At 41.9% G+C, this 14,506-nt stretch overlaps 1 protein-coding gene across 1 annotated transcript; it reads left to right on the forward strand.

Annotated features, from left to right (window-relative positions):
• Window positions 1-973: 973 nt before the first annotated feature.
• On the forward strand, window positions 974-5,319 carry LOC311487012 (potassium voltage-gated channel subfamily A member 10-like; the record flags this gene model as incomplete). The annotated part of the gene is made up of 1 exon (XM_084543094.1): window positions 974-5,319. One exon carries the CDS (start codon window positions 974-976, stop codon window positions 2,663-2,665), a length of 1,692 nt encoding a protein of 563 aa, XP_084399220.1. The 3' UTR covers window positions 2,666-5,319.
• Between the last annotated feature and the right edge of the window lie 9,187 nt (window positions 5,320-14,506).

Genomic DNA, 14,506 nt, shown 5'->3' on the forward strand with positions numbered 1-14,506 from the left:
ATGATCAAAAGTATCTGAGATGCATGGATGCTGATTGGACAGCATTTTAAAGTTCTCTGGATCTTCATCTGTCCTTTCCCCCGTGCACTCAACAACCTCTATCTGCTGACACAGCACAATCAATACACTTATTTTTTTTTTCCATAAGGCGCATATGATATCTTTACATAAGAAGATACAATTCTATATCCTGCACTGTTACGTTATCCGCCACAGCGCGAATGGAAATGGAGCCGCATGAATCCGAGTCTTGCAAGGACAACCTCTGTGTCAAGTGGACACAGAGGTTGCTGCCTAAAGTGCGTGTCAGGGTTTGGTTACCTGTCCAAACCAAACAAATAGAAAGATAAACAGCTACTTAGAGATAAAGTAAATGCGATGCGGGTAGACTATCCTGAATCTGACATGGGTTGGACAAACCGAATCACTGGTTAGTAACTTAAAATTATCAAACATTAAAATGTAGAAAAGGATAAATGTGTTTTGATTTGATGAGTTTGTGCTTCAGTCGCTGGTGAAGGTTCACATATTTCTCCTTAAGGAAATGAAACAGTTTTGCTGCTCATGATCAGCAATAATACTATCCCATACTCTGTGTAAGCGGTTTTGCAGCCGCACTAGCAGAGTTTGTGTTTTTGTTTAGGTCATGGGAAAGAAATGGAGGGGTAGGAAATAACTGTACAAGCAGAGTATTAGATGGCGTGTTCTCTGCTGATGCAAACAGGAGTTGACAGAAAAACCTCTTTACCAACAAAACTGAATTGCAGCATTTAGCAAAATATAACAACATTTCTTTCTACTATTTTGCAGAGTACTCACGGGACTGAATCCAAAAATAGTGCATAGTAGCCTGAATGATAACCAGGAGGAGGGAGGCCCTCCCAGGATCTTCAGTGTGGCACTGGTCGCGGTGTCTCCTCTTTCTCCTGAACCAGGCTGATAGACGGACCTGTGGTTAGCCACAAGACAGGCAATGGAGGTCCCGCTTGTTAATTTTGAAAACATGGATGATGTTGGCATCAACCTGGGCGACCCAAACGACTCTGGGTACCCAACCTCACCCACCTCAGAGGCCCCCGATCAGAGTCTTCTAACCCGGCGTTTGACGTCCCCTCACCAGTCGCCACACAGAGGACGACGTGGGCATCACTCTGCACAAGAGGGGTTGTCACCCTCCACTCCTCCAACTCTGACTACTAAAGCAAACTCCAGCAGTGGCAGTTTGATCTCAAATCTAAAGCTCCTGATCAACAGTGAGTCTCCCACTGACAGCGTCTTCAGCAAGATGGCAAAGGATTATTATGAAAATGAAGATTTGTTTGAAAAGCACTGCATGGAAGAGAAAGATGAGAAGGTTGTTATCAATATTTCGGGACTGATGTTTGAGACCCAACTCAGCACCCTGAATAAGTTTCCAGAGACGCTGCTCGGTGACCCCATGAAGAGGATTAGCTACTTCGACCCAATGAGAAACGAATATTTCTTTGACAGAAACCGTCCATCTTTTGATGGGATTCTCTACTTCTATCAGTCGGGAGGCAGAATCCGCAGACCAGCCAATGTCCCCCTAGATGTTTTTGCTAATGAAATAGTTTTCTATGAGTTGGGTCATGAGGCGATGGAGCAGTTCCGTGAAGACGAAGGATTTATCAAAGAGCCCGAAGTCCTTTTGCCTACCAATGAACTCAAGCGACAGTTCTGGCTCCTGTTTGAGTACCCGGAGAGCTCTAGCGCAGCCAGGTGTGTAGCTGTGGTTTCTGTGCTTGTTATTGTCATTTCCATCTTCATCTTCTGCCTAGAGACGCTGCCAATGTTCAGGGACGACAGTGACATTCTCACAGGTTTAACCCAAGTCGTCAACGGCACACAAGGCGGTTCAGCCTCTCATCCGACAGCTAAAGACCTGGTGACATATTTCACAGACCCCTTTTTCATTGTGGAGACTATCTGTATCATTTGGTTCTGCTTTGAGCTTGGTGTCCGCTTTGTGGTGTGCCCCAGCAAAAGTGAGTTCTTCAATAACATCATGAATATCATTGACATAGTGTCTATATTTCCCTACTTTGTGACCCTTGGAACAGAGCTCGCTACGACGCCTGACGACGATGTGAACTCTGGTCAGAACATGTCCCTGGCAACGCTAAGAATCATCCGACTAGTGAGAGTCTTCAGAATTTTTAAGCTCTCCCGACACTCAAAGGGGCTTCAGATATTGGGGCAGACCCTGAAGGCCAGCATGAGGGAACTTGGGCTGCTAATCTTCTTCCTTTTTATAGGAGTCATCCTATTCTCAAGTGCCATCTACTTTGCAGAAGTGGATGAGCCCCAGACGCAGTTTGTTAGCATCCCTGACGGCTTCTGGTGGGCAGTGGTGACGATGACCACTGTGGGTTACGGAGACATGTGCCCCATCACCATGGGAGGCAAAATGGTCGGCACTCTCTGTGCCATTGCCGGTGTCCTGACCATCGCCTTGCCCGTCCCCGTCATCGTCTCCAACTTTAACTATTTCTACCACCGTGAGACTGAGCAAGAGGAGAAACTGGTGATGGATGCAGCAGCAGAGGCTGCCCAGAAAACGTCAGCTGCTAACAAGTATGGCAGCACACTTTCACTAAACAAAAGTAACGGCACCTGGCAGAATGAGAAGAACGGCATGCACTGATGAAGTATGTGTTCTCACAGAGGGCCTGAAAAACACACGTGGACAAATCAAACATATCCGCCAGTGAGACGCACCTGGTGACCAGTTCATCCTTCTCACTGTTTTGTACTCCAAACACAGCAGCATTTGTGCAGATAATTACAGTATTAACGGCAACTGTGTGGCGAGACAGCATTTACACGTGTTGTCTACCTGCATGCAGATGTGTCAAAGTGCAATTAACACAACTCAGCAACTACTATGTCAGTTAACTTGGGTGAGAGCATCTGAAGGGTATAACTGTCCAGTTTCATTTCATCCAGTTTCATCCAGTGCAATCTGAAGAAAAATCTAATTTGTGCTAGAGACAAATATTTCACCTTGAGAATGTAGACTGTTAAAAAAATAAAACTGTATAGACACGAAAGGTTATGTAAGTTGTACTCCGGTCTGTATAAGCAGAGAAAGTTTATCCCACGGAAGAAAATAAACCCACGACAGTTTTCATAATAGTAGCGCTCTAACTGGAAGTATACTCGTATTACTTCATGGTTCCATGTTAGCCTACACTTCATCATATTCAGCAAAATGTAGATAGGACTTGGCATGACTTTCAAGGGCAGGCGAATGCGTCCAGTGTAAGGCAAGAGGACATCGGCGCACACACTGTCTCATCAGCAAATCTATAGTTGTGAACGCTCAGCCGGCAGCACTCCTCCATGTGACACTGGCGTAACGATATCTGCGTGATAAATAGTTGGCACGTTAGCACTTTTGCTATTAATCTTCTAGAAAGGCTACAAAATATAAATCAAACCTGCTCACTGTATTATAGCAGCATGCGGTAGTTGCATGCAGCTCTCAAAATCACAGCTTATTTCCATAGCTACCATCAATTGTTTGACATTTTGCTCAGAACTGTGCAGATTTAGCTGCACATGTGTGTCCATTATAATGTGAATTTAAAAACCATATCAATTCATTGCACTGAGAGCTTTACTCCACATATCTCTTGAGCACTTTGGAGCTTTACGTCATCCACTCTTGGCAGGGAAAATATATTCGGTAGAGTGTATAGAAACGTGAGAGAAGATATGTATGTATATATTTGTGATCAGACCGTGAGGAGGCAAAGACGAGCTTGATTTGAACATTTCTCCATTAGCCTTTGTTCTCTCTCTTTTTTTTTTATTATTGCATGGCAAAGTGTGCCGAAATGAGGTCTAACTCTTCTTATCAGTAACTGAAAGTTTGACGTATTTACCAGGGCTGAATGTATTTTTAGTATTTAAATCATATAGTGACTGTCATTATATTCCACGTGAAAGGGAAGCCAATACCTTCACCGGATTTGTGAAATGGGGACGACAAAAAAAGGGGTACTATATATGCATGCCACATGTCAATCTTGAAAATGTACTGTATGCGAGTTTATTATACATGTAAACACAGCTTGTATTGATTGTCAATGGATCTAGTTGTAACTCAGGCAATGCCTTTCTAATAATCCTTGCAATAATGATGGCGTGCGGGTGCGCGAGTAGAATTATGTGTTTTTGCACCCATGGAAAGAGCAATACCTGTAATTTAAAATGAAACGCAATAAGGTGACATGAGTCGGTCACTTGGATACCCAGCACTTTACTATGTTATGAAGCACTTAATATGTGGGGACTGTTGCTGTATGTGTCAACACTGTACAGTAGACGGTGTCGTCATTTGCTATGTTTTATTCGTCCTGCAAAGAGTGCCTTTCATTAAACGTGTATCCTGAATGTGTGACGTTTCGTTGCAAATTTCATTTCTGGGATGGTATGTACCTGTGATCACGTGAATTTAAAGGGGAACTACTGTTTTTTACAACCTGGACCTTATTTCTAGCATAAAATACGATCGTTTACTCACCCGTACAAGTTTTGTGTCATTTGCACTCGTTCAGGAGATAATTAGATCAGCGTATATCCATATAGTGGGAGTGACTGGGGCACCGAAACGCAGCCTCTAAATAACGCATTATCTGCCGCGAAACTCGTTCATTTCGCCAATATTTTGTTATGATACGCTTGTGCTATTCCCCGTTGAGTCCGGAGTTGCCTGTTATCATCATCTGATGTCTTCCGATGTCTTCTGACCTGGACGATGTCATCTCTGAGCGCTGCAAGCACCCTCGACGGTCGGCTTGTTTACCTGTAATTTGCTACTGCTAGCTTTTTACAACATGGCTGAATATTTTTCCGATTCTGAGGTTGTGGACGAACCATAGCAGTAGCAAATTACAGGTAAACAAGCCGACAGTCGCGGGTGCGCGCGGTGCTCAGAGATGACATCGTCCAGGTCAGAAGACATCATCCTGGGTCTGTAGATTGACTTACAGGTATGATAACGGGTAACTCCAGACTCACCAGGGAATAGCATTAGCGTATCATAACAAAATATTGGTGAAATGAACGAGTTTCATGGCAGATAATGCGTTATTTAGAGGCTGGGTCTCGATGCCCCAGTCACTCCCACTATATGGATATACCGTACGCTGATCTAATTATCTCCTGAACAAGTGCAAATGACACAAAACTTGTATGGGTGAGCAAACAATCATATTTTATGCTAGAAATAAGGTCCTGGTTGTAAAAAACAGTAGTTCCCCTTTAAGGCTTTTAAAACGTTGTGTGTTTAATAATAATAGTAATAATAATAATACTAATAGTGATGAATTGAGGAGAGTCAGTGCAAGGCTTCGGGGCTGAATGCTCATTATCGCCTCATAGTGGAGCTGATAAGTTCATTTTTTCACTACCATACTTCACTTAGTGATACAATTATGAAATTTGGTACATACCTTCTCCATAGCCTAACTAAAAGAAAATCCTGGGTGTCCACTCAAAATTTCAAAATGGCGGCTGTTTTTTCAAGATGGCCGCCAGGGAAGGTCTTAGCGAAGGGTGTTTTTGCCTTTGGTAATCTTTTGATCACATTTTTTTTGTTTAACATACTTTAAGTAGAGTACATATGCACAAGTATGATGTATTTCTGTTAAAGAGGTCATATGGCATGTATAAACAAAGATGGCGTACAATATGGCAGCCAAAATCATGAAATTATATTGTCCAAAAATATGTTCAGCATAGAAAAATGCTCTTTTATCACACCACACCATCACTACAAATATTTTTACTATAAATCTGCATGTCTAAGTTCAGTTTTGCATGTCTAAGTTCAATTTATGTGGTGGTGCTTTAGTTAGTTTTAGTTTAAAAGAGTGAATGTCAGCGCACAACCAGGGCACACTGGTGACTTCACTGCTGTGTAACTCAGCATGGTGTTCAGTGTCAGCTAATCTTACTTTACTAATGCTGTACCTAGCTTTACTAACTCCAAAATGGTAGACTAGTACTAGTTGTAGTGTAGTTTAGTTTAGTTTAGTGTCCCAAATGCTGTCTAATAGCCCCATATCAATTAGCTCTTAGGAAGTAATTGGTAGATTTGTTAGACAGCCGCACCTGAATTGACAGGGTGTGCCAGCGCGGGAGAGCCGAGCCAAGGGTAAGTGGGGCTATACATGGCTTTTTCATGTACTTACAAGCACATGAGCAGGCCAATGCTTTAATCAAGGGTGATGGTGGAGCTATTGGGCTCACTGAAAATCCATCAGCCCTGAGGAGATGGATGGTCTCTGGTCCTGAGGTGAGTCATCTAGTGTCCCTCTATGAAAGTGAGGCACAGATGAAAGAGGCCAATGATCACTCACTTCACCATGAGCAGACTCTACATGCTCAGCAGACATTTTTTGACAGGGTCCAGAAACTCTCTCAGGTCCTACAAGACTTGGGAAACCCTTTCCAGGAAGACAGCACAGAGCTGTTCACAATAGACTCCAAAGATGTTGCTCATCCCAGCTCTGCTGAGCTTGTTCACACTCACATGGATAAAGGCCAGAAAAAGTACCAAGACTTTGTGAAAGGCTTGGCAGAAAATCCAACCTCATTCTACGCGCCCATCAAGAAGAACAGGCTTGACTTCTTCTCTCAAGATAAGCCTACTACAGCGTCATCAAAACAGAAGCAGCTGAAAGAAGAATGTCAGCTGTTCTCCAAACTATTCATTTCTTGTCAGAGCAGGGAATGTGACCTGCAGGAATTCTTTCAACACGAAAATCAGTCGTTCCCTGCATCTTTGAGTGAGGGTGGAAAACTTTACAGCTGTCAGAAGTCCCAACTCACATCCATACTAGAGAAACAAGTTCCACTTCCAGACCAAGAGCCAGAGTCTGATGACATCATCATTGATGGTTCAGCCTTGGTCCATGCACTGCCACCCAAAAGGTCTAAGAGTTTTGGAAATTATGCAACTCTTGACTTTTTGCCAAGCATTAGTGCCTATGCTGGTACATACAAGACAACACATGTTGTCTTTGATGTGTATAATGCATCAAGTCTAAAGCAAGAAACCAGGTCCAAAAGAGGACAAGGTGGAAGACGCAAGGTGACAGAAAATAACTCCATTCCTTCAAACTGGCACAACTTCCTCCGACACAACAGCAACAAGTCAGAGCTGTTTGACTTCCTGGCAGACAAGATCACTGAGATGTCTGAGCCAAACTTGGTTATTGTGACCAAAGGAGCCGAAGTGCTCAGCAATCACAAAGTGAGTCTGCTTGAACTAAACAACTGTTCTCACGAGGAGGCAGACAGCCGCATCTTTGTCCATGCCAGATATGCTGCATCACAGGGGAGCAAATCTATCATGGTCAAAGCCAATGACACAGATGTCCTTGAAATTGGCCTAAGTATGTTCCCAATTCTGCAAGGCATAGGTCTGGAGAAGCTGTGGCTCGCATTTGGCCAAGGTCAGAGCCTTCGGTGGATAGGTATTCACAACCTGTACAACAATGTTGGTGCAGAGATGGCTAAAGGCATGCTATTCCTCCATGCATTTACAGGTTGTGATGTTGTCTCAGCCTTCAGAAACAAAGGAAAGAAAACAGCCTGGCAAACATGGAACATATTTCCTGAAGCCACCTCAGTCTTTTCTAAACTGAGCAAGTACCCAGCAGCCATCGAGGATGCTGACATGAAGATTCTGGAGAGGTTTGTGGTACTCATGTATGACAGGTCAAGCACTCTAGACAGTGTAGATGAGGCCAGACTTGACCTATTTGCCAGAAAACAGAGACCTTATGAAGCCATCCCTCCAACCAGAGCAGCTCTGCTCCAACACACCAAACGCTCAACATATCAGGCAGGTGTATGGGCTCAGGCAATTCTGCGCCAGCCAGAAGCAGAGAGTCCTGCTGACTGGGGTTGGGAAAAGGTTGGTGAGGAATGGAAAGTCTTCTGGACAGCCATCTCTCCCATTGCAAAAAGTTGTGAACAACTCACTAAATGTGGCTGCAAGTCTGCCTGCCATGGCAGATGCAAATGCTACAGGCTTGGGCTGGCATGTACAGCTTTATGCAGCTGCAAATGTGAGGTGTAAGTAGCCTCTGGAATGGCCGCTTGTTATTTTTTATTTATTTTATTATTTATTATTTATTTACCTTTTAGTTTTTAATGTCAGTGTCAACATCATAACCACATATCACAAAAAATTGGGCACTGAAAGTGTCTAAAATGGTCTAAAATCGGTGCAATTGGCGGCCATCTTGAAAAATGGTGGCCATCTTGAAATTTTGCGTGGATACCCAAACTTTTCAAAAGAGTGGGTTATAGTGAGCACTTGTGCCAATTTTCATGTTTGTATCACAAACTGAAGTATTTTTTCACTTATCAGCTCCACTATCATGTTGGCTGTTATTAACGCCTCCTCGCTGCTGGTTCTTGGTACTGATATCATAATAGCATCTCTCTCCAGCACTCTCTGTCAAAAAAAAAATAATCTACCCAATGACTCCTGCCTGAGAATGTGTCACATCACAAGACAGGAAAAAGAACCATATTTATTTATTTATTGAAATATTTATATTTGCTGTCATGTTGTAGACGGCAGACTGGAGGAGCAGACGTTTGTTTCACTGCGTGTACTCTAACAGGAGGCCAGTTAGCTAATGGAGAAGTGACAAGAATAAAGCCCCGGCTAACAATGTGATAAAATAATCATAACAGAAGTTGTGAGTTTTTACTGGCATCTGTGATATTTATCAAAATTGTGCAGTAGTCACATTAGTGTCATAACTCCTCACTACACGAGGACATTCTAGTGCCGTGTGCTTGACAGCGCTGTTGTCTGGGATCGTTTCAAAAGCAAAAGCTCCAAATTAAATATGCAGACCTAATGAATCATTTATAAGATTAACTTTCTTGGCCTCCCAGGCTGGGATCTGGCAGTTTCACTTGATGCTTTACTGTCCCATACAGTCGCAGCCTGTGTGCGTGAAGGTTTTCCCGAACTGATTTTCTTTTTCTTATTTTTGTCTCAGTGAGACAAAGCTGTTGCGGCCCTTTGACACTGACTGCGTTTTGCCGTCTTCCCAGAGGAGGATTGTTCGCTCCCTCACTAGTTAACACTCAGGTCAGCAGGCCGGCACTTCTTGCCCTGCTGATCACTGATCGCACAGTGATATCCTGAAGACAAGGCCTGATAGCATTTTAGCATTTAACACACAGTTGGCTCCGGCAAGGTCAAAGCCAATGTGAGGCCGTCATTTATAATTCATCGGGTGTTCCATGAAGAGATCACGTCCGTCCTGCCTTTGATGCAGATTCACCCCAAGAAATCCATTGAAAGAAAAGCAGATGGTCCAGTCACTGTCACATAGCAGACTGTACTGCAACCCTTAATGGATCTAAAAATATCACCGCTGCATGACTCTGTTCTTCCTTTTACTCTCCGAGCTGGTGGCAAGCGGTGGCCCACTGCGTTAAGGGAAACAATGGACGAGTCTCACGCAAAAGCTCAGACAGCGAGTCTCACATCAGTAGATTGGGTTACTGTTTTGTCAGCAGCCAATTTCAGAGCTGCAGAGACAGCAGCCTGTGTGCTGAAGTTGGCGTACTCCAGAGGGCAAAGTCACTCGGAGCTCTGCAGCTTGTGTTTGTATTAAATTCTTCAAAAGTGTCCAGTTTCTTCCGGGGACTTTTAACTCTTCGTCACAGAGCGTACAGCAGCGTCAGGATGACCTTGTGTTTATGATCAGTGTGGACACAGTTTGGATTTGGAGGACAGCAGGTGTAATGTGGAGTGGCAAAGCAGTCCTTGTGGTTTTATTATTGATTGGAGTTCAGCTGTGCTGTGCTCACCTACAGTATTACTTGAGCCATTGATTTGTGCCCTGACTTTGCTGACCAAGAACATCCAGACGTGGGTTTCACATTACTTTTATAGCTACTTCATTAACCGTGGGGCTAATACGACAAAAGCCAAAAAAATAAATGAATAAAAATTTCTAAACGGTGCATTATAAGAAATAAACAGCATATTGTTTTGGCAAACTAAGCTTGCAAGGGTCTCCATCTGCTCTCTCAGCACTAAGATGCAGGAAGGACAGGTGGACACGCTCTGCATCTTAGTGGGGTTGGGATCAGGCATCCGGAAAAAGCGTGGGAACACACAGAGGGAACTTGTTTGGGAAGTAATTTACTTGGAAATCCCTGTTTTTAAAGAATCCCAAACACAGCCCAATTTGAAGGTATCACGTGAATCTGTTTCAGTGAATCTTATATTATGCAATAACATATAACCTGAGTAACGTGTGTTGAAAAGAAGACAATGAGAGGAAAGCGGAGACAGATGGTTTGTCACTTTGGCCACACTTGTCGTTTAATTGCACAGACTTAACAAGCGACTGACCACAACGCATCTGGAACAACCCCAAAACGCAGAGCTCACATTACCCAGAAGCCACTCTTTCCAACAGGCGCCGTGTGTCTTCCTAATACAGAAGCACAGAAATTACAATGGCGCGCGTAAAAACTACATGACACATGTTTTTTTTTTTTTTTTTAATCATCATATTCTATAAAAATAACAATGACGTGATCATACTAACAAGGAATCCTGTGTAAGAAAAACCTGGTATATCATATTTCTCTGTATCACAGATCTCTCTTTGTTGTATTTACTTTTCAGTCCTACGCTACAAACAGTCTGCTAGCTAGCAGTAGCGGACTGTCAAAAGAGCCACTTTTGGTAAATGGCAAATGGTCTTGTTTTTGCCCCGTCGACAAAACATAATTGACCATGAAGATAACACAGCTTGTAAAGTTTTCAGTGGCCTTGTGCTTGACGGACTTTGCAGACAGTGACAAATTTTCTTTATGAGTTCAGAGAATAGTTGTTCTCATGTCCTCATGCCATCCTGCAAACGGCATTCCACGCCTTACCATCTCCAAACTCTAGTTGAATTTGGAGACTTGATCCACTTCTTGAAAGTATATTTAGCTCTGCTCAGCTCAGTTCCAAAATCACTACTTTTATCTCATCTCTGGCTTGCCACTTTTCAGCAAATGCTCTTCGCTTTTTCTGGAAATGTCTTTCAGCACTACATTTTTGGTTGTATGCTATTTTATCGACACAAATCAGGCACACAAGTAAGCCGGCATCGTTGGCAGCGCTAGTAATTTAATCTGTCCTCACAGAATCAAATTTTTACTTTGCTTCTTTTGGATTAATTCACGGTTCGCTTATCAAGGGTGAGGGTCACAAACTCAAGAGTAACCACCTGCAGCGATAGGCGCTGGGCAGTAGACGTAGTAGGATGTGATACATACTTTAGCAAATATTAAAAATAAATAAATAAGAATATTTCAGTGTCACAGTATCACCACCTACATAGATGAAAATAAAATAAAAATTACAGTTATTTATATACGTGCAAACCTAAAAGCTAGAGGGAGCCATCGCAAAGGTGCTGTAGAACTTGTAGGCTAGAAAGAACCCAGACCAATATTAAATTTATGAAAGTAAAGATAGTTTGTCTTTGCACCCCTACAGGCTAAATCAAGCTAACAAGTAACACAAGTGACCTGTTTCACAAACTGGCAAATGAACAGCGCAGACCTCTTATTGTCTTATTATAACATAACTTATTGTTAAAATAGTTCCATACCAACTCTGTCCAAAGACTAAAACTCAACATTTTATTTATATAGAGCCTACACTGCGAATCTATTAAAGCAGAAAAAAGCACTGCAGTCCCCTCGTGTTTAAAGAAATTCCTGAGCCCTAATTTTAAAATGAATGTACTGATTATATTTGTGAGCTAATGGCTAAACAGGCTAAAGAGGTAGAAAGGCGCTGATTAACTTTGACAACGGCGACAAAGCGGCTTTACCCCTGCCAAACTATACTGCAAATAACTTATTTATATCTGCACTCTCTCAACCTTTTAAACCTAATTATATTTCTTAACCTATTAATCTACTACGTGTTTACAGACTTGACTGTTGCAGAAGGTGCCAGGAAATATAAAACCGTGTTACACACTAACAGATTCTCTCCTGTATTTTCCTTTGAGTGATATGACACTCATGTGATCCCGATTGAGAAGGTGTCTTCAATAATTCAAATGACATTTTGATCCACTTAAATAATTCAGCCTCTAGGAAAAGTTTGTGTTTACGAGCTTTCAATAAATCAAATGAGCCTCTAGAATTTGCGTTGTAGTAAATCAGTAAAGCGTTTAAGGTATATTATGTGAACAGATGATTTGTGATTTTGATGTGGACGTTAATGGAGTTGTTGTGTTCTCCAGTGCCTGTTTGGTCGCTCTGTTTTGCTCTGCCTGGGTGAACTAATGCCCATCTGTCATTTTAAGATTGGAGAGTGGACTCCCCAGACGGAGAAAGGGCGAGCAATGATTCAAGGAGATAAAGATTTACGACAGGTAAACGCACGGTGACTGCTCCGCTGCGGTGAGTCAGCCCTGGAGGTCAATGACCAGACCTTGTGGGACGAAATGTGAGTCTCACATTTGTCCAGCTTAGCGCCTATAAAAAATGAAGAAGGTGACCTAAAGTATCACCTGGGGATGAGACAGTAGACAGTGTGGTTGCCTTCGGATGACCGGAGGGTGTTTTCCACATCTGCAGCGGCCAGGAATATTTAGAAAGTCTGATTAGAGAGCTGATACTGCTGCTCATCAGGCTGTAGTGCAGTAGAGAGAAGTACTGCTATGTCCTATATGTACACAGCTGGAGACGTGTATACAGTGTGTGTTATGTAGAGACAGGCTGTCAGCTCTGCGTTTAAAGAATGTAGACAGTATGGTTGACAGTGGGAGTAATGTCCAAAAAAGTTGTATGTAATGTACAGATATTAACCGTATGCATTATTGACATCGGATAGAAGGATTTAAATTCTCATTATAAATTCCAAAAAAACACAACCTCTTCCTGGAAGACTTTGCTCTCCATTAAACTGGGGAATAATCTCGTGTGACGTCATAACGGGCAGCTTGGTTTGCCGTCATTTGGTAAATGGTTGACAGCTCATCGAAAGCGAAAATAATTAGATAACTGGTTTGATAAATACGTGCGAGAATGCAGACGTGGGAGGGACATTTTCAGACTTTGCATGTCGGATGATGAGAATAAATCGATAGGACCTCTAAGTAATGAGCTATACAAAGGTCATGACCAACTAATCAGCAAAATATCTGATGACTGAGTGATGAAAGTCATTATGTATTTCCAAAAAGTCTCTGGTTCTGTCAGGTGTCATGATTTGCTATTTTTAGGTTACATTTGTATCACAGAAAATGCATTGGTTATTGGTCATTTTTCAATGAATGACTCTATTCTATGCAGTTTATATATATATATATATATATATATATATATATATTGCGAAACATTAAATGTACCAGAATTAGTATGAAATCACGTGCAAGACTTCTTGTATTTTATATTTGATGTCATGTAGCGGCATGTGGCTGTGATGATGTGTGGTTGGAACAAGCATCTACAGGATAAAATGCACCATTGCTGTGTGTCAGGATCCAAGAGGTACAAGTCATAATCTGGTGAGGAAAACTGAGCAGCTACAGCTGTCAGAAAGATACAGAAATATGTCAATGGAGAAAGTAGTGTTGGATTAAAACACAGAAGTCCCAGCACTGTACAGATAAATCAAGGAGAAGCTGTTTTGACAGTGTTTAGTGTGACACCTTGTGGCCTCTTTGTGATACTGCACACAGTTTAAAGGCAATCTGACCAATACAATTGCAAAAAACAACAAAATAATCATCTTCCTGCGTATGATGTAATTTTGTCATAAAATACAACCATAAAAAAAACAGTATAAATTTACATTTTCTAAATTAGTTCCAATAAAAACTGTGTACCTACTATACCATTTAACAGAGGGGGCATTTGTGGCAGGACAGTTGTATCAGACTGCATTAGATTTTGTTGTGTATCTAATAAACTGGCTATCTAATGCACTTTCTGTGGATTCATTTGTATTTACAGGATAGGATTCAATCAAGTCATTTTAATCCCATGGAGTCGTGCACATTGACTAATTTTATACTATAGAAAAGTTTGTAAAACCTGAACTTACCACTTGTACAAGCAATTACGACTTAACATTTTTTCTTCTAGCATAAAATGATTATTGTTATAAGGGTGAAACTGAGCTCACATAATAAATAATGAAACTAGCTCTGCCTTTCTGTTTGATAGAGATTCAGTGTTTCCTGTAAACAGGACAGATAAGAGATTACTGATTAAGTCAGTTTCACCTGTTGTAAAAACTCTCGGTCAATAGGGAAATAAGTACCGGGCAGGAGCTCTCTTTGAATGTATGCCAATAGTTTATAGTTTATTCTAAACACAACCTCTTCCTGGAAGACTCTATCAAACTGTAGGAATTACACAACCTTGGGAATCGTCTCATGTGAAGTCATAAAAGGCTGCTCGGTTTGCCGTC

The sequence above is a fragment of the Chelon labrosus genome (assembly GCF_963514085.1).
Source record: "Chelon labrosus genome assembly, chromosome: 4".
NCBI lineage: Eukaryota > Metazoa > Chordata > Actinopteri > Mugiliformes > Mugilidae > Chelon > Chelon labrosus.